This window comes from Rhamphochromis sp. 'chilingali', assembly GCF_963969265.1.
Source record: "Rhamphochromis sp. 'chilingali' genome assembly, chromosome: 16".
Classification (NCBI taxonomy): domain Eukaryota; kingdom Metazoa; phylum Chordata; class Actinopteri; order Cichliformes; family Cichlidae; genus Rhamphochromis; species Rhamphochromis sp. 'chilingali'.
In genome coordinates, this window is record NC_137943.1 from 20,458,297 (window position 1) to 20,479,997 (window position 21,701).

At 36.5% G+C, this 21,701-nt stretch overlaps 3 protein-coding genes across 6 annotated transcripts in view; 1 reads left to right on the forward strand and 2 right to left on the reverse strand.

Moving 5' to 3' along the window:
* The window catches only part of asic1c (acid-sensing (proton-gated) ion channel 1c), a 113,053-nt gene extending 109,395 nt beyond the window's left edge, over positions 1 to 3,658 (forward strand). For all 4 annotated transcript variants that reach the window (XM_080862157.1, XM_080862158.1, XM_080862155.1 and 1 more), the window contains one exon: positions 379 to 3,658. In XM_080862157.1, coding sequence (XP_080718283.1) covers positions 379 to 457 — 79 coding nt within the window. In that variant the 3' untranslated portion in view covers positions 458 to 3,658. The remainder of the gene's footprint in view (positions 1 to 378) is intronic.
* Positions 3,659 to 5,236: 1,578 nt separating this feature from the next.
* cdk5 (cyclin dependent kinase 5) lies at positions 5,237 to 13,423 on the reverse strand. Its single transcript, XM_080906662.1, has 12 exons — positions 13,122 to 13,423; positions 12,694 to 12,782; positions 12,513 to 12,580; positions 12,362 to 12,422; positions 12,226 to 12,282; positions 12,011 to 12,106; positions 11,482 to 11,556; positions 9,911 to 10,007; positions 9,141 to 9,212; positions 8,928 to 8,986; positions 8,751 to 8,831; positions 5,237 to 7,469 (listed from the first exon to the last, which is right to left on the reverse strand). Exons 1-12 carry the CDS (start codon positions 13,156 to 13,158, stop codon positions 7,383 to 7,385), a joined length of 879 nt encoding a protein of 292 aa, XP_080762788.1. The 5' UTR covers positions 13,159 to 13,423; the 3' UTR covers positions 5,237 to 7,382.
* Positions 13,424 to 15,574: 2,151 nt separating this feature from the next.
* abcb8 (ATP-binding cassette, sub-family B (MDR/TAP), member 8) lies at positions 15,575 to 21,675 on the reverse strand. The gene is made up of 16 exons (XM_080907273.1): positions 21,298 to 21,675; positions 19,869 to 20,199; positions 19,583 to 19,738; positions 19,191 to 19,285; positions 18,580 to 18,685; positions 18,313 to 18,474; positions 17,954 to 18,039; positions 17,755 to 17,852; positions 17,552 to 17,657; positions 17,417 to 17,450; positions 17,160 to 17,296; positions 16,949 to 17,043; positions 16,736 to 16,869; positions 16,487 to 16,634; positions 16,154 to 16,404; positions 15,575 to 15,949 (listed from the first exon to the last, which is right to left on the reverse strand). The coding sequence occupies exons 1-16, from the start codon at positions 21,402 to 21,404 to the stop codon at positions 15,866 to 15,868; spliced, it is 2,130 nt and encodes a 709-aa protein (XP_080763399.1). The 5' UTR covers positions 21,405 to 21,675; the 3' UTR covers positions 15,575 to 15,865.
* Positions 21,676 to 21,701: the final 26 nt, after the last annotated feature.

The following is a 21,701-nucleotide window of genomic DNA, read 5'->3' on the forward strand; positions in this document are numbered from 1 at the left end:
ATTCATCTTACCCCATCATCTTACCCCCTCAATTTATCTTCTCATTACATATGAAACATATGCAATGTGGCTGATGTCGAAACCCCTGAATCTGTTGTACTCTTTGCCTCATCATTGTGCACATATGTTTCTGTCATTCATTATCCTTTCATTCACAATCATTCCCCCATTTTTTCCTGTTTTTGATCAATTTCTCCTTGTTACATTGTTTGTTTTTTCTCCCCTCTGCATCCCTCTACGATTGTATTGGCTGCTCTCTTTTTACCTGCGGCTCATTTATTTCCTCCATCATCGGCATCATCATCGCTCCCTGCATCGCTCCTCCCTTAACCCGGTTGAACTCGTCTCCCCTCCTCCCCTCCTCTCTGTTTCTTGCAGAGCACCTGTGACACCCTCCGGAGTCACTCGGACAGTCTCGGATTCACCCCGAACATGTTACCTCGTCACCCGACTATAGGCAACTTTGAGGAGTTTGCTTGTTGACAACATAAAGCAGGGGTTGGGGATGGGGTGGAACATCTGGGTACTTGACAGCAAACTGTGAAATCATTTTAACAGAGAAAGGCTCTTGAGTGTATGCTCACAAAATGCGTAGTACAGTTTATCAATGCCTGAATAGAAATAGAATACTATCATCAGAAACAAAAGAGACCACTTCCAAAACACAACTCAGGTTTAACTGCCATGTCAAGGCATCCATGTTAATTTACTCATGTTTCATTCAGTAGATTTGTTTATGTTATCGAGTATACAATACGTGAGGATAAACGTGTTCAAAAAGAGGAATCTGAACTGTGTTGCGATGAGTCATGTGGTACTGCTGTGCTAGTATTGATGTACATCAATCAGTCTAGTTAAAAAAAAGCAACAACAAACGCATGTGGATTTGTATGTGTAGCAGCGTTTATCAGTGTTATGCCTCCAGCATCTAACCAATGCTGTATTGAGTGACCTTATAGCAGTCACGTTTTAACGGAAGAGCCTTTTAGACATCTGCTCCACTTTTAATGAGCTGATTGTTGACATGAATTAAAACACTAGACTAGTGTTGAATGTTGCCTTTTGCTACTATGGGGCTTTAAATTGTCTTTAATTAGACATGTGTGCTTACCCACCTTTGAAACACGAGAGGAACTTGATGATTTGTATATATGCTGTTTTAAGACTCCTGAATTACATGGTTTTGTTGACTTTAGGCTTTTTTTAAGACAGTGAGGGTAAAAAAAAAAAGAAGTCAGAAGGCAAAAAAAGGCAGTTGATTGTACTGTTATATTTCATTTTCAGTCATATTTCCATTTCTTTATATAGTTGCTGCAGAAATTGTCCCCATAAAAGCTGGCCCTGTTTTCAGTTGAATTCACTCCAACAGAAACAATCTGAATTTCTTTTGCCTTTCCTAATAGTTCAGTTGTTTTCATCACAATGTCTTAAAGATTCATCAGCACAATCCCCTGTGATAGTAATCTATTCTCTATTGAAAATGCTGTGAGTTTAAAAGGCTTGCTGGTGACATTCCTAAACTTGACAGAAATTTGTAAATACCCACAATCAAATGCCATGAAGAAATTCTACATTGCTCATGTGAAACATGTCATATATACATATAAATATAGATATATAAATTTAAAATACAAAAAAAAATCTTTCTTCATCCGTTCTTACACCACAAGGAATTTGGACTTTCTATCTAGGTGGACCGTCAAGTGTCTTTGAGTACAACATGGATGGCAGACTTTATTAGGTGCAAGAGACTTTGCCTCAATACATCTACAACTCACTGCACCTCAGCCCCATTCAGTTGATTTATATTAGAAATGCATTGTAAAATTTTACCATTGTAACCTATTATTATTACGATTATTATGATTATTATTATGATTACAGAATATGTAATAAGTCACAAATAACAGTTTGTGATGTATAAATGATCAAGTATAATAAACTCTATATTTACTCATCTTACTCCTCATGTACACAACTTTTCTTCGAACCTTCGTGTCAGTCTACTTCCTTTCTCGTTTAAATAACACAGAGCGTGTTATTTAAATATTTCGGTTATGATTTGTAGGTACTATAAATACTGGGAACCTTTTTTTCGTGAAACTTTCATGTATAACGCCAGTCAAGTGAGTGGTGTTCATAACTCTGTAGCTTTATTACTCTGTTGTCTGTGTATTAGATGACTGTTGATGTGAAGCACAAACCCTTGGAAATCAGCCATCACTGGAAAGCCAATGACTGGGCGTCTATCGTTGTAACTACCTTTTGTGGCTCTAGATTTAACTACACACACTGTTATGTGGTGTGCTCACAGCTCCGGCGTTATCAGGAACAAGACTGGTAATTTAAGCAGAGCCAGAGAGCACCTTGTGGAAGGACTTAATCCAAATGGAACTTTTGCCTTTCAGGAAGCAGACACTAAGAAAAAAAGGGTTAGTCAGTGGCATTGTGTTACGAGCAATAAATGCACTGAATCAGACAGCACTGTTAGCAAACTGACCAGAAAAAGATTGATTGAGGATCCAAATTATCAGTTTGTGATGTATGAAACAGTTACGATGGATGTAAACCGAGCAGCTGCCGCCTGCAACAATGATGTATGATATGACAAATAAACCATCATGAACTCAATAAGAGACGCAGATGCCAATTCATGTTACACAATGATCCTCCTCTGATGCTGTATTGCCATGATGATTTTGAGTGTGTGTGTGATGCTGCTGGGCTACAAGTGACCCAACATTACCGCAAACTGTGGAGATATGAAGGCTTTACCTCTCTCTCGCCCCACCCCCTGCCTTACTACCAGTCAAAGAAGCAGTAGAGTGTATCTGAGCTGGCAGAAAATATTCCTTAACTATTTATTCTCATTAACTAATCTTTCATGGATATTTACAGCATAGTTACGGCCAAGTAGAAAAAAAAGTTCACTATATATTTCTGCCACCAAATACCTGAATTTGATTGATTTTATCCTAATAATTTACAGCACATCACCCATTTTCTTCCTTGCATGTGTATTCCTATTATCTCTGATCTATTAATGTAATATTAGCTATGCTATTCACTTTGTACTGTTCAAAGTGTATTTTCTTTGGAGTCAGATGAATCAAAACAGTGTTCTCCACATCCTGCACTACAATGTCCTGGATATTATGATTACATTATGATGTAAGAATCCTCCTCTAACCAGGCTTGGGACTGTGCAATACACAGAAGAATAGTTTTTGTGGCTTGATTAAACTGTGTGGCTTGAAATCAAACTAAAATGTGCCTTTAAGACAGGTTCTTACAGGTAACAAAGATTTTCCTGTGCCAACACACACATAGAGACACACACACACATACACACACACCTGGAGAACAAGAAGTTGTTTCATCTGGCTCTATATGCTATATGTGCATTTTATTGTAGATATGTGATTTTAACTCTAAGCTGTACATTAAATAGTTAACACACTTAACTATGTGTAACGTAGTCAGTTTTAAATAAAACTGTATTGGATGTTTGTTTGCTTTTTAAACAATACTTACAGAGGATGTTATGTGCCAGCAAAAAAAGGTAACATCCAGCTTAAATAAACCTGATAAAGTCTACAGTGAAGCTAAAGCACAACAGAATATTCTAAACGGGTAACAAAGGAGAATAAATACTGCAAAGGAGGGTTTTTTTTTATTTTTTTACCACTAGTGGTAATATGATAGTAGTTGTTTTGCCTCTGTACTCTATCACAGTGCATTTTAAATCACACAATAGAAGTTTCCAGTTTTAATTCAAGGGATTTTAGAGAAAGTTTCCCCATTAACTGTTATAATATGTGATTGAAGTGCAGACTTTCTCTGCAACAAAAGTTTTACATTAGCTGTTGAGAAATTACAGCCATTTTTAGACCCTAGTTTTTTCATAGGATATCAGTAATTGCACACACTATCATCATTTTAATGATTGTTTTTAGCACTTAGATGAAACTCATCTGGATTCGGTGACTGCCTGAAGTCTAGTCTGTGCCATTTATTTATGTTTTATTCAGTTTGTGCATCTCTCTGCATTCTTTGTATTTCATAACTGAAAAGGATGCTCCCTTAGGTTGAGATCAGATCTCACGTTCAAGTTAACCTTGGATTTAAGTGATTAAAGGTTGTTTTCTGGAACTGTGCAGGCTCTAGTGGTTTTCTGGCAAAGCCTAATCTAGCCTTCTTGTTCTTGAGTGTAACCAATGGTTTGTACCCTTGTTGGCCAATCCAATCATTCGTTTTAAGAACATAGCTAACTGTTGATTTGGTCTCTCTGAAAGGTTTGTTTTTCAGCCTAATGATGATGTCCCTCACTTGAGCTTCAGATTTACAATTACAGTAACCTACGATACAAAACTTTAAATTAACTACTGATATCATGTTTGTTTCCTTTGTCTTTAAATAACAGGTGAACAGGCCTCACCTGGCAAAGAAACAGCTCGTCAGTCAACTGTCCAATTAATTTTCACCCTCTAAAAATGGGGACTGTGTATAAAAATAGCTGTAATTCGTAAACAGTTCACGCAAAACTTTAAAAAACAACTTGAATTAAAGCTGAGAGCCTTTATTGATTGATTTAGACGCCGCTGTGACGGTGTGAAGAGGCAAAACTACAAAAATTATGTTTGTCCAAGAAATTATGGACCTTACTGTATAATTATTATACCCACACTCCTGTCCATTGTGTGTGAAATCAATCACAATTATTTGGAGAGTAAAAATAATTATTCGTGTGTCTGGAGGGTGGAATTGCACTCTTTTTAAACCTCAGTGATGTACAAGGTGAGACATAAAGAAACCCGTTTCAACACATGGAATCTACAAGAAAATGTAGAAAACAAACTGCAAAATGTATTTCAACCTTTACGAACATCAGCATTATAACCAAATTTACCTTAAGTGGCACTGATTATGCAAAATATTATTTTATTGTATAATGCAGTATTGCATTATTAATGTGTGGTTTTGATATAGGCTGGAGTTCTTTCATATTTGCCTCCAAAATTTATTGGACTATATATTAGAAGCGTGGCAGCAGAAGAACATGAGAAGTATACAGCACTGAATAACATGTATTTAGTTCTACTGTCCAGTGATTTTCATTATAGATGATTGTAACGTCTTCTCATCTAAGGTGTGCACTGCTATAGGATCACTCTGTCAATAACTGTGCACAAAATGACATGCTCCCCCCCAAATTACTGAATAATCAAGCAGGAAATTCATTTTAAATCAAAGCAAACTTGTATTTATGTTGACTTTACTGAATACTGAGTCTTATCAGCTGAAATATACATAAAACATTTGCCCCACAGTCTACCAGCAAAAGCAGAGACTAGACAAAGTGCAAAATCCACTCATCGTTCAAATTCAATTTTAAGCCGTTTAAATGGTAAATGTTCTGCAAATGTTCTGTCAATACAAGTGGATGAGTGAAAACATGTTTTGTTTTTTTCATTATAACTTAATCCACACGCCCACACAACCTTCAAACATTTGAAAATCCTAAAAATAGCCTGCAAAACACAATAGACTGGAGCATACTCAGTTCATTCAAAGAGTTTTTGTACTAAATGAAAGTGTGCTACATTTAAAAATAATAATAATTAAAAAGTGGATATTCCATCATTAATAAATACATGCATCAATTTTTTTGTTTTACATCAGCGAAAAGAAAATGAACCCCTTTCCTATTAAGACAGCTACTTCAAACACAGCTCATTATGGATGATTTCTATGGGATGACTAGAAGCTCTGTAACAATCATAAGCAAAATAATACTGCGAGCTGTTAACCATGTTATTAAGTAACTGAAATGGAAACAGTTAATGGTGCAAAAACAGTTATTACGCAAAAATACAGATTATCAGCAGATTATCTGGGTTTGTTTTTCCATTTTTAACAACTGTTAGAAAAGCATTTGAGAAAAGTGTTAGTGTCATGGTGATAGAAATGTAAAAAACAAATAAAAATGTTCAACAATGGTCCACTAGTCATTAACACACATATATATTAGCCCATTTACTGTTAATTGGTATAATCCTGGCTGTCAGTGTTCAACGTATTTTAAGGTAACGACAACTAAACAATCGGAAATAAAACTATCACAAAGTGCACAAAAGATAAATACAAAATGAGAGAATAAAAGCCTGAGAAACAGAAATGATCAGTTAGCCTCTCGTGCTATCCAAAAATCTTGTAATAGGTAATTGGAAAATGAGTTTTAGCGTTGGTATGTAAAATATCAGAAAACGCAAAAGTGCGTACAGCCCAAGTAATCAAAACGGTCTCTAATTGTCTCACTGTTTTCTACATTGTTGCCAGTCAGTTTTTAATTTGGTACTAGCTGTAGGAAAAAAGTCTCATTGATTCAACAGATACACTTACAGTTAAGTCTGATTAACAGCTAGCATTACCTAATGAGTAAAAAGAGTGATTAAGGTAATTAAATTTAGCTTTTAACTGGGGGGAATTCCCATTTCCCTTTGATTATTACCAAATGACATATTAATATTCAGGAAGCCCCCACGGAAGCTTTTTGAAAGCTTGTGTTACAAAAACATTGACTTATGCCTTAATCATTTTCAAATGAATAGCATGACTCTAAAGCCCACAAATCTATTAATGCAGTCTAATCATAAACGGAAGCTCTGTAGCATCAGTGGCCTCTGGAATGTGTTAAAAATATTAAATCAGTAAATGTATATATGATGGCTAATAGGTAAACAGCTGTACAGACATGCCACATAAGAGTATGAGATCATTTAGAACGCCACCATTAAATTAGTCTGTCCACACGTCTCAGCCATATGTTTTAATAACCAGATTCAGGTGGTCAATATACCATCACATATTGAAAACTTTCAGATATAAATATTGGAACTGGCATCAAAACCTCTACAAATGATAAGACTTCAAATCTGCTTTGAAAACAAAAACATAATAGAAACAATATATTTACAAAGGCTTTTTAGGGGCTACTGTACTGCACTAAAATTGTAGTTATTCAAAGTGAATTCACCAAATGAGATTACCACAGATTCTAAGGGCCATTTTTAATTATGATATACCGCTTTCACACGTATAAGGTTTATGCGGTCCAACGTCGTCCCACATTTGTGCCAATTAACTGGAAAGTGTGTATGTGCCAAATTAAAAATAGGCTTTCAACTTAAAAGAAGCTAATAAATCCTTGCAGCGACACTAGGACTTTGTTCCTCACAGAGGCACAACAGAATGAATAGCAGGGGGAGTGTTTGAAAATCCAGTGAGGGATTTGCCTTGTTTTGAATTTTTCCTGAAGTCCCAAAAGAGAGCGGGGATGGTTGATTCTGGCAGCTGACGTTTATCGAGAGGCAGTTAAGCATTTATGGTGGGCAGAAATCAGCAAAGTAAGGATGCTGTAAGGCCTCTTCTGCAGAGATCCTCTGGACAGGATTACATTTCAACAGGTTCTGGGTGAGATCAAAGGATAGATTTTAAATTAGTGATTAGCAGTATCAGATTTCCTACAGCAAAACTTTTAGCTGGGCTAATCCATCTCAAATCATCACATTTTTTAAACATTTTTTGCTTTTTTTTTTTCATTTTTTATTTATTTATTCTTTTTAAATATTCTGCCTACCCACTTCCTGCATTTTTCCCCCAACACTTTGGAATCCAAGGCCATTTTAACATATCTAAAAACTATCAAATAGTTTAAAATTTTCACTGGCCTCCTTTACTATAAAAACAAATTATTGAATATTTGCTAGTCAAAATTAAAATAAAAGGTATCATATTTGAGCATATACTAAAAAATATATTATTGCAAAAGACATCGAGTGACAATTTTTTAATGTTATGTAGATGTTTTTCACAGTAATGGAAAATAAACATGAAATTCTTTTGTCACAAAAATAAACCAATTTTGTCATCGAGCAAATGTGACAAGTTACACCACAAAAATGTCACTAGACAGTCTAATCTAAATACAAAAAATTCTGGGGTTTCCAGGGGGTACTCTAATTATAACTGAGAAAATAATTTTGTTAAATATAGGCTTATTTTTGCATTTTCGCAACCCACTTTGCAGGCATGCACATTGCCATGAAGGAGTCAGATTTAGTTTAAAATGTACTAAGAGGCAATAAAAAATGCATAAACTATAATTGCAAAAGATTTTGTTCATAGAAATTAATATAGCAGCATAATTAGGAGTGATAAAGAAGGGATTAATAGCTCATTTCATGTGAGGAGCCTTGCAAGGCCAAGTTGCTGTGTCCACATGGAACAATATGGTTAGGGTAGTCTGATACAAGACCCTTACCCTCTAACCCAGCCGTGACTGCAACAGGCAAACAGGGATCATGCTATCCTCATGATGACCATTGTAAGAATTGCAATATTTATATATATAATTTTGCATTTTTTTGTTAACATATTCACGTCCAAATATTGCAACATATTTCAACATGTGAAAAAAAAAAAAACATGCTAGAATTGGACCAATCATTTTTCAAAATTGGGGTGGAAAAAATACAACAAGAACAAAAACACACACACACACACAAAACACCAATCTGAAAATTATCAAGTAAAACTTTACTAAAAGTTGTCTAAAGTTTTTCAGCAAACCGGAGGTGACTGAGCAGAAGGCCCACAATGATTTTAGATGGAATAACCCAGCTACAATAACAGATTTCCATTATTTTACTGTAGCTACTCAAATATTGCGCAAATTTGTTTTAGAGTACCTGAAGTAGATCCCGTCCTGTGCTACTTAATTTAGGGACCACATTAACCAGTGAGGTGGTGGCAGGATACATGGGATATGGCTAAAGGAAGAAAAAGAGTTTGTAAAGAATAAAAACAATTCAGTAAAAGCTCAATGCACTGGAAGTTTTACAAAGAAATGACATCAAAAAAACTACCTTGTAATCTGGGAGTTTTGTCATTGTTGGCCACTGTTCTTCAGTTGGTGTTCCCAACAATGTACAGAGCAGTTAAAGACAAACTTTTAACATTACTTTTAAGACTTGCTGTTCATAAATAATTTAAATATGAGTAGTTCTGCCCGAACAAACCAGAGACCCACACACCAAACTGTATATCGTCAGAAGGTACTGCATTAGCATGGAAAGGATATCTGAAAATTCTTTTCAACTGGTCATCCACATCATTCCCGGGGAATAAAGGCCTTCCAGCATTAGCCAGCTCTGGAAAAAAAATTAAATAAATGGCATCAAATTAAGTTACCATTCAAAACATGAACACAAAAAACCAACTAACTATCCTTTAAAGATGCTGGCCTCAACCACTACACAATATGACTGTTTACTTAAATGTTGAGTGACTTTAAAGAAGACTAGACAAGAAAGCAGGGGGAGAGAGCAGGGACAAGCGGCAACTCTTTAACTTAAATCTTTGTTTGCACATTTATTACTTGTATATAGTATTACATCAATTATTTTGTTACTTTATTGATAAAGTAAGAGCTTTACTTTACATAGTAAAGTAAAGATATTTTTATCTTATTAAAATATTGATTTTTATTTATGAATGGAAAAAACAAGCCATCCATATTAGCCTCTTATTGTACAATATAAACATTCTGTTTATTTATATGTACGAAGGACAATGACACTATTTCTGCATAGACTTCAAAGGCCTTTGGGTTGGAGTTGAATCCAGGCTGCTGTATTTAACTTTGTAGCTTATGGTCACCTGCTCACACTGTGACCTGAACTGGAACCTTCAAAAGTAATACTTTAAATATTAATAATACTGTAAAATAATATGAAACTACCAGAATCCTAAAAAGAGATACATTTGTGGTCTTACCACCCAGCACCAAATTATTGGATTACTTGTTTAATTTTATCCTCATTTGATTCCACAAACCACACACACAGACCTGCAAATATGCATCCAGCAGACCACATGTCGATAGAGGTAGAGTAAAGTTTGGCTCCAAACAGCACGTCCGGAGGCCGATACCACAATGTCACCACCTAAAAACAAATCAAAACAAAATATATTATCACAACCAGACTAATCTTAAAATAAATGTTGGGCATAATGATGGCTCTCTGAGGTGGGTTTTACATTTGGTGTGTTTCACAAAGAAATTACTTTGGCAACACTGTTACTAATACTGAACGGCATATTTAAATCTCCCTCTGCTTTCCACCACAACTTGTTGGCATTTTAAAAAGCTGCTGCTGTGTCACACACTAATTTTTCCAAGGACTTATGAAAATGAGTCGCCTGGAGGGCGCCGCAGGAGTAAAAAGGACAAAAAAAAGAAAATCAAATGCAATTATAGAAAAATTCCACTTTTCAGAGCAAATGTGTGGGCTGACTGCAAGTGACTATGCGTCAGTTTAAAAAGTGCAAAAGTTCACCTTAGTAATTGTTGTGCAAATTACTAAACATGACTACCTGCTACAAAACAACTACTAACTTTTCTTTTTACAAAACTTATACTTGTAGAGCTTCCAGCTAGAAAAGGATTTCAAGTTTTTCAACTACGACAAATGAAAAAAGTACAGTGTTGTTAAGACCTTGCTTCTAAATATGATAAAACTGGCTTTTATAGGGGTTAGCTGAATAATATTGTGGATAAAGTAAAAACTTAAAAAAAACAACAAAACCCTATACTACGTTTAAGCTGCTCGTACTATGTATATTATATAGTATGTCGATGTAACAAGAAGCAACTGTGGAAGCCACAGAGCAATACATCCTCTTAAATGTAAATGATATTTTAAAATCTCAATGCTTCAAACTCAGGTCTCCACTAGATTTTCTGTTTATTACATTTTCAAATCAGCAGCGTCAACCTGGGTCAAAATCCCCATGAGAATCGTTTGCCAGGTTTTTAGGTAAGCCTCGCCCGTCATTTCTCTCAAAGCTTTAGCAATAACAAAAATCAAACACCCACATGCTGAGACATGCGTCACTCCATTTCATCATTAATTAAACAAATTAATTTGAAGATAAAAGAAACAACTTGACGACTTTAACTGTGTGCACATGAGAGACTGCAAAGAAAGCACATTTTAAAAACGAAATAAAACACTGAAAAAGTTGAAGGGAATCTACTGGTTAGATGTAAATACTGTGCTATATTCTGGCTCCCTTTTATATTTAGATCTTAAGGTAATTAGGTCAGTGCACTTCTCAAACAAAGCTGGAAGCTTTCATTTTACTCAGGAAGAGTGGTTTTGTTTTAAAAACTGAGATAGTATGTTTCATCATAAGATTGTTAACCATCATAAGATGTTAACCTTTTGGATACCAATACTTCTTGGAAAGCCAGCTTTAAAGTATTCTTACACCATTAGTTTACACAACATTAAAAATAAGTTGTCCTCTCTTTAGACACAGCAGGTGCCAAAAATTGTGCTTTTAACACTGGTCATATGTCTTTAGTTTAAAGCAGTGAGCTGTTATTACCTTCTGCATTAATGGTGTATAACCTACCTCTGCTGAGTAACACCTCACAGGAATTCCAAAAGCTCGAGCCAAACCAAAGTCAGCCAGCTTCAGCTCTCCGTTCTACAGACAGATAAACAATTCTTACTATAATTATCAAAGCATATAAATGGATACATGTCTGTATCCACATTATCACCTCCCTGAGTCAATCTAACAAAATTTTGACGTTAATACGGCAATATAAAAACCTTTGTTTTTTTAAATTTATTCTAAATCCCACTGCTTTTGAATTATATTATGTATATTATCATTTCATCGTCGCCCCGTGAATGCAATCTCTGTATCACACGTGGTAAACTAAGACACTAGTAAGCTGCAGTGCTCAAATGAATGAACTTCAAAACAAAAGATATTACACAGAATCTCAATGATAAACTCAGTGGTGCTTGTTTTCACAAAGAAAACCAGTGTCCATCTCACTTAGTTTTCACTTTAAAGAAATAGTATACTGATGGAGTCCACACAGCAATGAATGTTTATCAGCCATCAAGTCCAAATGCACCTAAACACTCACTCTGTTGATGAGGAGATTCTGCGGCTTCAGATCTCTATGAAGAACATTTCGACTGTGACAGAAAGCAAGGCCTTTCAACAGCTGGTACATGAATGACTGTACAGGAAAACAAACAGCATCAACAATATGGAGTTAATTTGAAATTTTAAGCAAAAAACAGGCTTTTAAGCAGTCAGGTTTACATAGTTTAAATGCTCTTCATGTTTATGTCTCACCTTCACAGTTTCAGGATCTAGATCCCCGTTGCAGCTGTCGAAATACTTCTTCAAATCCTGCAGCAGAGAAGAGAGACATATTAGCCTCAGAAGGTACATATTAAGATATAGTGCGTTTTAGGGGTGATCAACTCACCTGATCACAGTATTCAAAAACCAAGGTTAACTTCTTGTCACTGTGCAAAACGTCATGTAGTCTAAAAAAGGCAAAATAATATTCTGTTGGTGTTTGTTGACATCAGGGTTACATGCAAACTGGAGGCATTCAGCTCTTCTGTCAGACTTACCTGACAATGTTTTTATGTTTCAGTTCCTTCAGAAGACAAATTTCTCTCAGAGCAGAACTAGGCACCCCCTAAAAGATTATTTTTAAAATTTAATAAAACAAACAGCTTCCATTTAGTACTAGCCTGCTAACCACTAGCTAACAAACACTGTGACTCTCATATCATTTTATAAAGAACAAACCTCGTCGTCGTCGTCCAACCTGACCCTTTTCAAAGCCACAATTTCATGGGTTTCCCTGTTTTTTGCCTTAAAAACGGTCCCATACGTACCTATGGAGCAGACAAAATTTATTTAAACCACATATCCCGATGAATGGGCACAGCTAAGGGGTCCTAATATTAGCTCGCTACATGCCCACCGTTAGCTAGCGTTAATATAGTAAAAGTGGAAGGCAGAGCTCTTCGGACTGGCACTGTTACTAGCACATACTAGTGCGAGTAAAAACTCGCAATGTTTCCATGTGGTTAACTGGGGCATACATCAACGAATACATATTGCTTACAGATTAGCTAACTTTAGCCTTCGACCTGCATGAATGCTACATTAGCATGCTAGGCTAACTAATATCAACCTTGCGAAATTAACCAAAACGAAAGTCTGAAACTTACCCTCCCCGATTTTTTCAAGCTTTTCATATTTCTGCATGTTTGGCCAGTGAAGCCAGCCTCGAATACGTTAAAAAACCAACGAATGACAACACCCCAAATTGGGGTGAAAAGAAAATGTTATTGTAGCTAGCGTTAGCTTTAATCTGTCTACTATGCTGCTGCTCTTCGGATTGCAGCCGAGCATGTCTTGTTTGTCATCTACAGGCTGAAAGTCGAATTACAGCAACCTTGAAACTAATCTGCTATAATGAACAGCATTTTAACAAGCAGAATTTCGTGTCCTTAAAAAACATCATTTGTGAAAATCGTGTACAGCGCAAGTTTATGTACAAAAGTAAAGTAATCCATAATAGCATTAAAGCTCATTAAAGATGGCTCATTCACAGAGGTGTTGCTGCAGACAAAGTGATAATATGAACATGGTAGAGATGTGATTATCTGGGGCGATCATTACTAACATAATCTTAAAGTGCAAATGTATTCTAGGAAGTTGTGAGACTGTTCATTTCTTCAGTAGACTTCCAATATGGCCTAATATATATGTGTAGTGATGTAAACACAACTTTAAGGCGATTAATTTTATGTCCTTTGTGATGTGATCAGCAAACAAGCCCATTGTTCGGAATACTGATTGCTATTGTTTATTATTACAAAAGAATATGTCAGCACATACAGCTGCAATCCTTAATTTTTTGAACAAAAGAACAATTTTTTGGTGTTTCCTCTATACACCACAGCAGTGGATTTTAAATCAAGCAATCAAAATCAAGCTGCATATTTCCCGCTTTAATTAAAGGAGTTTTTACAAACGTTTTGCATTCACTGTTTAATTACAGGCATTCTCTATAGTCACCCATTTTCAGAGGCTTAAAAGTAATTGGACAATGGATTGACAAGCAGTTTCATAGCCAGGTGAGGCCTGTTCCCGTGTTCTGTCATGATAAGTGAACAGGACATAATATCCAAACTTGATTAAACGTTTTGAGATTATATTTTAAAGCTTTTCGCTGTAATTTAAAATATGAGACTCAGAGATGTTAGTGCAAGTGAAGAAGGCTATCATAAGGCTAAAAAGGACAATAAATCAATTTTAGGGGAGGCCAATAGAATAGAATAAATCTTTATTGTCACTGATGTAAGAACAATGAAACACAGTTTGGCATCTCTCTGTTTGCAGCTTATAGAGATGCCAAAATGTGTTTCAAATCAATAACCTGGTTCATTATTAAACATAAGGAATGGGATGACCAGCTCAGCAACACCAAAAGGCCTGAGTGAGTGCAAAACTAATGTGGATGATGACAAAATTATTTCTATGATTAAGAAAAACAACTTCACAACATCTTACCAAGTTAAGAACACTCTCTAGGAAATTGCTGTGTGTGTGTGTGTTAGTCCCCATAGGGAAATAGTTCCTCTGCATTTAACCCATTCACCCAGTGAAGCAGTGGGCAGCCATCAATGCAGCGCCCGGGGAGCAGTGTGTAGGGACGGTACCCTGCTCAGGGGCACCTCAGGGTAGCCGTTCAGTGAAGTCGAACCCCCGACCTTCCGGTCATGGGGCCACCACTCTACCTACTGAGCTATCCCTGCCCATATGTATAATGCTGTATTATTGTTGAAGTTTATAATCAAGAAACACATTCATGGATTCAAGAACAGAGTGTAACAACAAAACATTTTAAAGAGCCAAAAGATTCTTTAGTCACGTAAACCAAGATTAACTTGTACCAGAACGATGCTAAGTAAAAGAAAAAGCCCATAATCGTGCCCATATAATAACATGGAGCCAATGTTATAATATGGGCATGGTATGCGCCACAAAGTGTGATTGCTGACAGAATTAGCAGGATGAATTGCGTGCAGGGCTATACTCTGCTCAGGTTCAGCAGGGTAAACTGAGTGGAGTGAGCATCACGATGCAAACAGTGATCCAAAGAATGCTGCAGAAGCAATCCAAGAGTTTTTACAAGAATCAATGTCTTTATATTTAAAATTGTTAGTTTGTCCAACTAGTCTTGAGCCTCTGAAAATGAGGCATTATGTATAAAAATGTCTGTAACTCGTACAGTAAATAGTTAATGAAATTTTTGTTAAATGTCTTGAACCTTTAAGTCAGATGTAAAATCCACTGTGATAGTGTACAGACAGAAGACTACAAAAAGTGTCTTTGTCTAACAAACTATGGACCTAACTTTAGTCTTTTAAGAGCACAAGGGATATGTGCTGGCTGTGAAGTTTCTTCTTTACATGTGGCCTGGATGTAGTAAAACTATATATACAAATGTATGTGGAGGCAAAGAGGAATGATGCCAAAACAGCAATTCCTTCCCCAGAGTTTAAATTTAGAATAATGTCAGTACTGATCACTGGTAAGGGTCTGTGTTGAGTTTCTTTCAAATTTGTAACAAGAAAGGTTTATTGTCACCCACAAACAGATAAAAAACACTTTAAATTAATTTAAGTAATTTTAATATTTTGTCCCAGCACATTATAATCTATCATTCTATCAACAATATTGGAAATAACAGCGCATACAGTAGTGTAATTTGTTCATCACAGGCCAATCCACATTGGTCCATTTGTTCATACACATTTGTAAGTTCTCATAAAACTAGTCACAGAGCTGGCAAATTTACAGTACATTTTAAATAATTAATTTTCCACACATGTCTTGCTATGCATTTCAAAATAAACACCATTATACAGTATTATACAGCTACTGTAAACAAATATGGGTGTGGTCATTTTTGCCCCTCAGCTCTTTGCCTGCGGATGAGATCAGAATAATATCCTCCTTTGCTCAGCAGTTCCACATGTGTCCCAGCCTGTAACAAAAAAGAAAAAGGTGTTAGATATAATAAAAATTGATATAACACAATCAACTCAACAAGGAAGCTACCAGTATGTCCATATTTATTACTGAATACTGAAAGAATTCAAAGTACATCTCTGACATTAAAAGCTAGAGTAAATTAGCTGGAGGATTTAAATGGAGGTCAGAGTATGTTCTGAATACTCAGCCTTCTCACCTCCACAATACGACCATTGCTCATCACGCAGATCAAGTCAGCCCTTTGAATGGTGCTTAATCGGTGGGCGATGATGAGCACAGTGCGACCCCTTGTGGCTCTGTCCAGAGCCTCTTGCACCACTCGCTCTGATTCTGCATCTAGAGCACTTGTGGCTTCATCCAGCACCAGAATACTGGGGTTCTTGATCAAAGCGCGGGAAATGGCAATGCGTTGTTTCTGTCCACCTGATAATGTCACACCTCGCTCACCTGGATTTAAAGATCTGGAGTTTAGAATGAACAAGCGGAACCGTTTCTTAACAGTCGTGAAAGCTCAAATGGGAGCACATACCAACCACGGTGTTATAGCCGTCTGGGAAACCCGTGATGAAGCCGTGAGCATTGGCTTGCTTTGCTGCATTAATGACCTCAGCATCTGTAGCCTCAGGCTTCCCAAAACGGATGTTCTCCATGATGGATGATCCAAACAAAACTGGCTCCTAAAAGAAAGGAGAAAGAGGAAAAAAAGAAAGTTGCAGTGAAAATTGTTAGGAACTAATACTTTTTAAAAATTGAACATGAAATGATCAGCAGCCTTGACCTGATTGATGAATCCGATAACTTGGCTCCTGAGCCAGCAAAGGTCAAGTGTTCGAATGTCGAGGCCGTCCAACATGACTACGCCGCTGGTAGGGTCATAGAAACGCTCCAGCAGGGACGCCACTGTGGACTTTCCTACAGGGTTAAACATTTATCAGATGACCCAATATTGTTTCAATGTCGAACAGTTACTAAATGAAATGTCAGAAATTACCTCCTCCAGATTCTCCAACAATGGCGACTGTTTTACTGGGTGGTAGTGTCAAACTGAACCTCTGCAAGACTTGATGGCCTGGTCTTGTTGGATAACTGGAAACATATCAATAGAAAACAATACATCATTCACAAAACATTCTTTTATGTCTGTGCTCTGTTGTAGTTTTAAACTTATATTTGATTTGGAGCTGAATTAGAAGGATTTCAACCTGAACGAGACATTCATGAAGTCCACTCTTCCTGTGAGTGAATGGTATGGAATGCGTCCTCCTCCAGAGAGGGGGATAGTGGGCTGCAAAGCAAGGTATTCAAAAACCCGAGCCCCAGAGCTCATTCCTCTTACCACCTGCGACAAATGTTAAGAGATTGCCAGCAAAATATTTGAGGCATTTGGAAATGTTCACATATTATAATACTCCGGTTTCAAATCTGGTTGGATAATCAGATAATCGTAGTTTTTACTTACTTGACCGAAAAGTATGGAGATACTGGCCAAAGACCTAAACATAAAATGAATACATGACTTGTAATTAACTACTTTTGAAAGAATACATTTAACAGTAAAAGAGAAATCATCGTGGAGCAAGTTGTGTGTTTTTACCTCTGAACAGTCTGAGAGGCAACCAAAAAGGACATTAGGTCTCCAGGAGACATTTCATTGCTTGAAATTAAAGTTCCTCCAGCAAAAATAGTTCCAAGGACAATGCCTGTATTAACACGACACAAAAACATTAGCATAATGTTGGTAGTTTAACAGCCTGCTAAAAAGTGTGTCAACTAATTAACATTGTAAAAGACACTCACAGTTCAGGGCTATGTTTGACAGCCCTTGGAAAATGGCAATCCCAGTACCAAGATTTTCATTCATTTCACATGATTTGTCAACTTCATATGCATATAACCTGTGTAAAAACATTACGGAAATCAAAACATTGTATCTCTGTCATAGTGCTTTTCTGAAAGTACAAAGGGTAGAAGTATAACAAAAAATATTCTCACTTACTGGAGCTCTCGTTCCTCCATTGCAAAAGCTTTTACTGTGCGCACATTACCAAGTGCCTCATCTGCCACCCCTGTCGCCTTTGCTACCTTGCATTTGACAGCAAGAAGTAAAAACACAGACAGCAAATTATACTAATTTTGCAAATAATAGCTCATGCAGTGCTTTTTATTGGTTGCTTTGAGTGCCAGTGGTACTAATAAATTAAGCACTGCTGCATTCGTTTACATTTTACTGCATTTCAAAATAGGAGTTCAAACTTAACTAACATCTGCTGGCAGTAATTAGAACAAATCTTGAATTTATTAAGACAGCCGCTATATGCTTATAATACATGAAATATAACATGCATAGTACAACACCTGCTCTTGAGCCAAGCGGGATAGTCTGCGAAGGAATGAGCCAATGAGAGCTCCTGCTCCCACAAGACAGGGGAGGACAAGTACTGTCAAACCTGTGAGTTTTGGAGAAATGACATAGAGGGAGACAAAACATCCGACTGTCTGTGTAATACTCCGCAGACCCTGAAAATATACCAAAAAAGTGCAAAAAAATAAGAATTAGAAGCGTAAAACCAGAAAAACTTTAGTAACAAAATCATCACTGCCGGATCGTTCTTGTGTTATTACCTGAGAAATAACCAGTTTAAAGGATGACTTGAACTCCTGAATGTCAGCAGTCAAACGATTCACCAGCTGCCCGGTTTTATTAGCATCGAAGAAAGCTACGTCTTGTCTGAATTGAAAGAAAGCAAACAAGACAATGTGAACTATGGGAATCCCTGCCAGACAGTGGATGTCATACAGTCAGAGTTACGTGTATTTGGATTATGACACCGTTTTTGCAGTTGTGCTTCTGTACACCGCGACAAAAACTTTAAATTAGACAATCAAAGTGCAGACTTTCAAAACATTAATCAAAGATTTTGCACTAACTGCTTAGAAAGACAATTTTACACATAGTAATTGGATTACTTAAAATGCCCAGTTGCTTTTGATGTTTTGAAAATGGGTCACTGTGTTAGAAAAATGTCTGTAAATAAACATTACAGACATAAATTTGTTAATGCAAATTTCAGTCTGAAGTCTTTATGTTTTGAGTTAAAATCCTCTGTGGGGAGCACTTAGAGCCCAAATTACAAAACTTTTCTCATGGTCTAAACACTTCTGCACCAAACTATACATAACATTTATTGTATACATCGATTTTTTTCCCTTTGTGTCAATATGTATGTATGTACCTCAGTAAGGATGCAAAAAGGGTCTTTCTCATGTCTGCCGCCACTCTTTCCCCCACCCTTGAGAGCAGAACAATGTACCCACTCGTCAACAGTCCCTGCACAAAGGAGGCAATTAAGTACCAGTTAAATAAACAATTTTCATTGAATAGATTAAATAAATAAATTATACAGTGAGATCTTTAAGTGCCAAATGAGTAAGATGAGAGAAAATGTGTGTGTATACGGCTACACAACAATTTAATATAGTTAACTGAAAACGCACTGACTATAGCATTAGAATGACTGCATTATAAAGCTGATAATTGCAAACTTCATGATTGTAGTATTTATTTTGTGCTTGACTCATGTTCACAAGTAAGTTGTGCAACTAGTGAGATTTCATGTGTACTTACCTGGATACCATACAGTCCAAGTAATTTCAGGGCTGGACCTCTTATCTCATGAACATAATTCCCAGTATTTTCTCTCAGGTAGCGTGCCACAACATTTACCAGATCACCGAGCATCAAGGGGATTTGAATGTTCAAGATAGCAGCACCAAAAGCGAGCTGAGGAAAACAGCCCCCCCCCCCCCCCCCCCCCAAAACATCCATTTTAAATGATAAGCATAAATGTCCTAACTGGCTAAAATCTTTTGCTTCACTGACATTCTTGATCAGTAAACAGATTCAGTCTTACCACAACAGCACAGACGAGAGTGAACAGCTGAGGTTTTACAAATTCCCACAGAACGTGCCATTTGAAGTCAGGCACTGGGTTTTTGGCTACAACTTCCACGGGGGTGTTATTATTCACATCTGCCTCACAGTGGGCTACATGGAAAAACAGTCGAGCTGAAACAGTAAGTACTGCTGGTCCCAGGATAAACTTCAAAGCTACTCCCGGGGGTTTCGATGTCCTGGTGGTGGACTGACGGACAGCTCTCTGAGTCAGGCTCCAAATGCGACTGACAGCACCGCCACGCTGCTGTGAGGAGCTGTTTGCATTAGACCCTGGGGATGTGTACCACCTGGATACAGACCAGGACAGAAATAAAATCAGGGAATCAAAATCATGAAGGTTTTGCAACACTAATGTAACAAAAATCCTGGCCGTTATCAGCTAATCAATTTTAATGAATTCGTTCCCCTGTGTTACAGTTGAGTAGCACAAGGAAATGTGGCCCAACTGAAACAACATTTTTGTTTTAAATATATTTTATTGACAACTTCGTATTAATAAAATATACACATATATATATATATATATATATATATATATATATATATATATATATATATATATATATATATATATATATATATATACACACACACACACACACACACACACATATATATAAATTGAGAAATTAATGAGACAGAAAAAAACAAGAAAACAAACAATGTTAAGAGAACCTGTATTTAACAATTATAACGAAGTGGCACTATAATCACAGTTACACAAAAGAAAGCATAAAGTATAAAACCAGTATAAAACTTTCTCTTCAGTTTATATATATATATATATATATATATATATATATATATATATATATATATATATATAAAGTGATAATATGTGCAAATACAACGGATTTGCTCTATTGCGTTAGGATTACGTACGGCTCGTGTTAATAGGTGCGGTGATTACAGCGATTGATGAGCCTTTATCTGCGTGGGAATTTGAGTGTAAACCGCAAATTGTTGTTTTTTTCTTCCAAAAGCCAAAGTTTAATTTAACAGAATGCATTTACTTGAGTATGTTAATGCTACTTCACTATTTTTTGGGCAAATGTTGAAGTTTTTATACATTTATCTTACAGTTCAGGAAAAATTCAGGAAAACTAGTCGAAATTTTCAGTTATCTCAAAAGTTAGAAAGAAAAATCTCACATTTGTGTGTTAATGATTTAATATTTTTAAAGTGGTTTTGTTTTGATTTGTTTTACTGTCACAGTACTGCTTTTTTCTAAGAGAAAAGATCTGAATAAGTCTGGCAGTGCTAAAGGAAATCAAAGTAGGTCAAGTGTGACAGTGAGGAGAACCACATATATGGGATTATACAGCTGGTATAATCTACAGGTCGCCTGTCACTGGCTAAATTAGCTACCGGTCACTTTAACCTACCGTGAAAACTTCCATAAGTCTGCACTTTTATTGCACCGGCAGTGCAACGACAATGGCCGCAATGGTGCAGCAGCGATGTTTGCTCTACAACTGAGCAACTGAAGCATCCTTTACTCCTTTTTCAGTGATAATAAACTCATGAGGTCAAAATAATCTTTAAGCTCTACAGTAATCCAGCGAAACTCTGCAGGTTGCCATGTTCAAACTCTCCCAGGATGCATTTCAGCTGGAAAGCTAGGACCGTTGCTTTAAGATGATTTTTTCTTTGTGAAACCCACAAGCAAGACGAATAAATGCTTACTTCACAGCAAGCTATATATCGATATTTGGGACTATTTGCACGACGCTAAAAGCGAAAAAGTCGGACAACAGAGGGTCTGCCATGTGAAAATTATTTAAAAAAC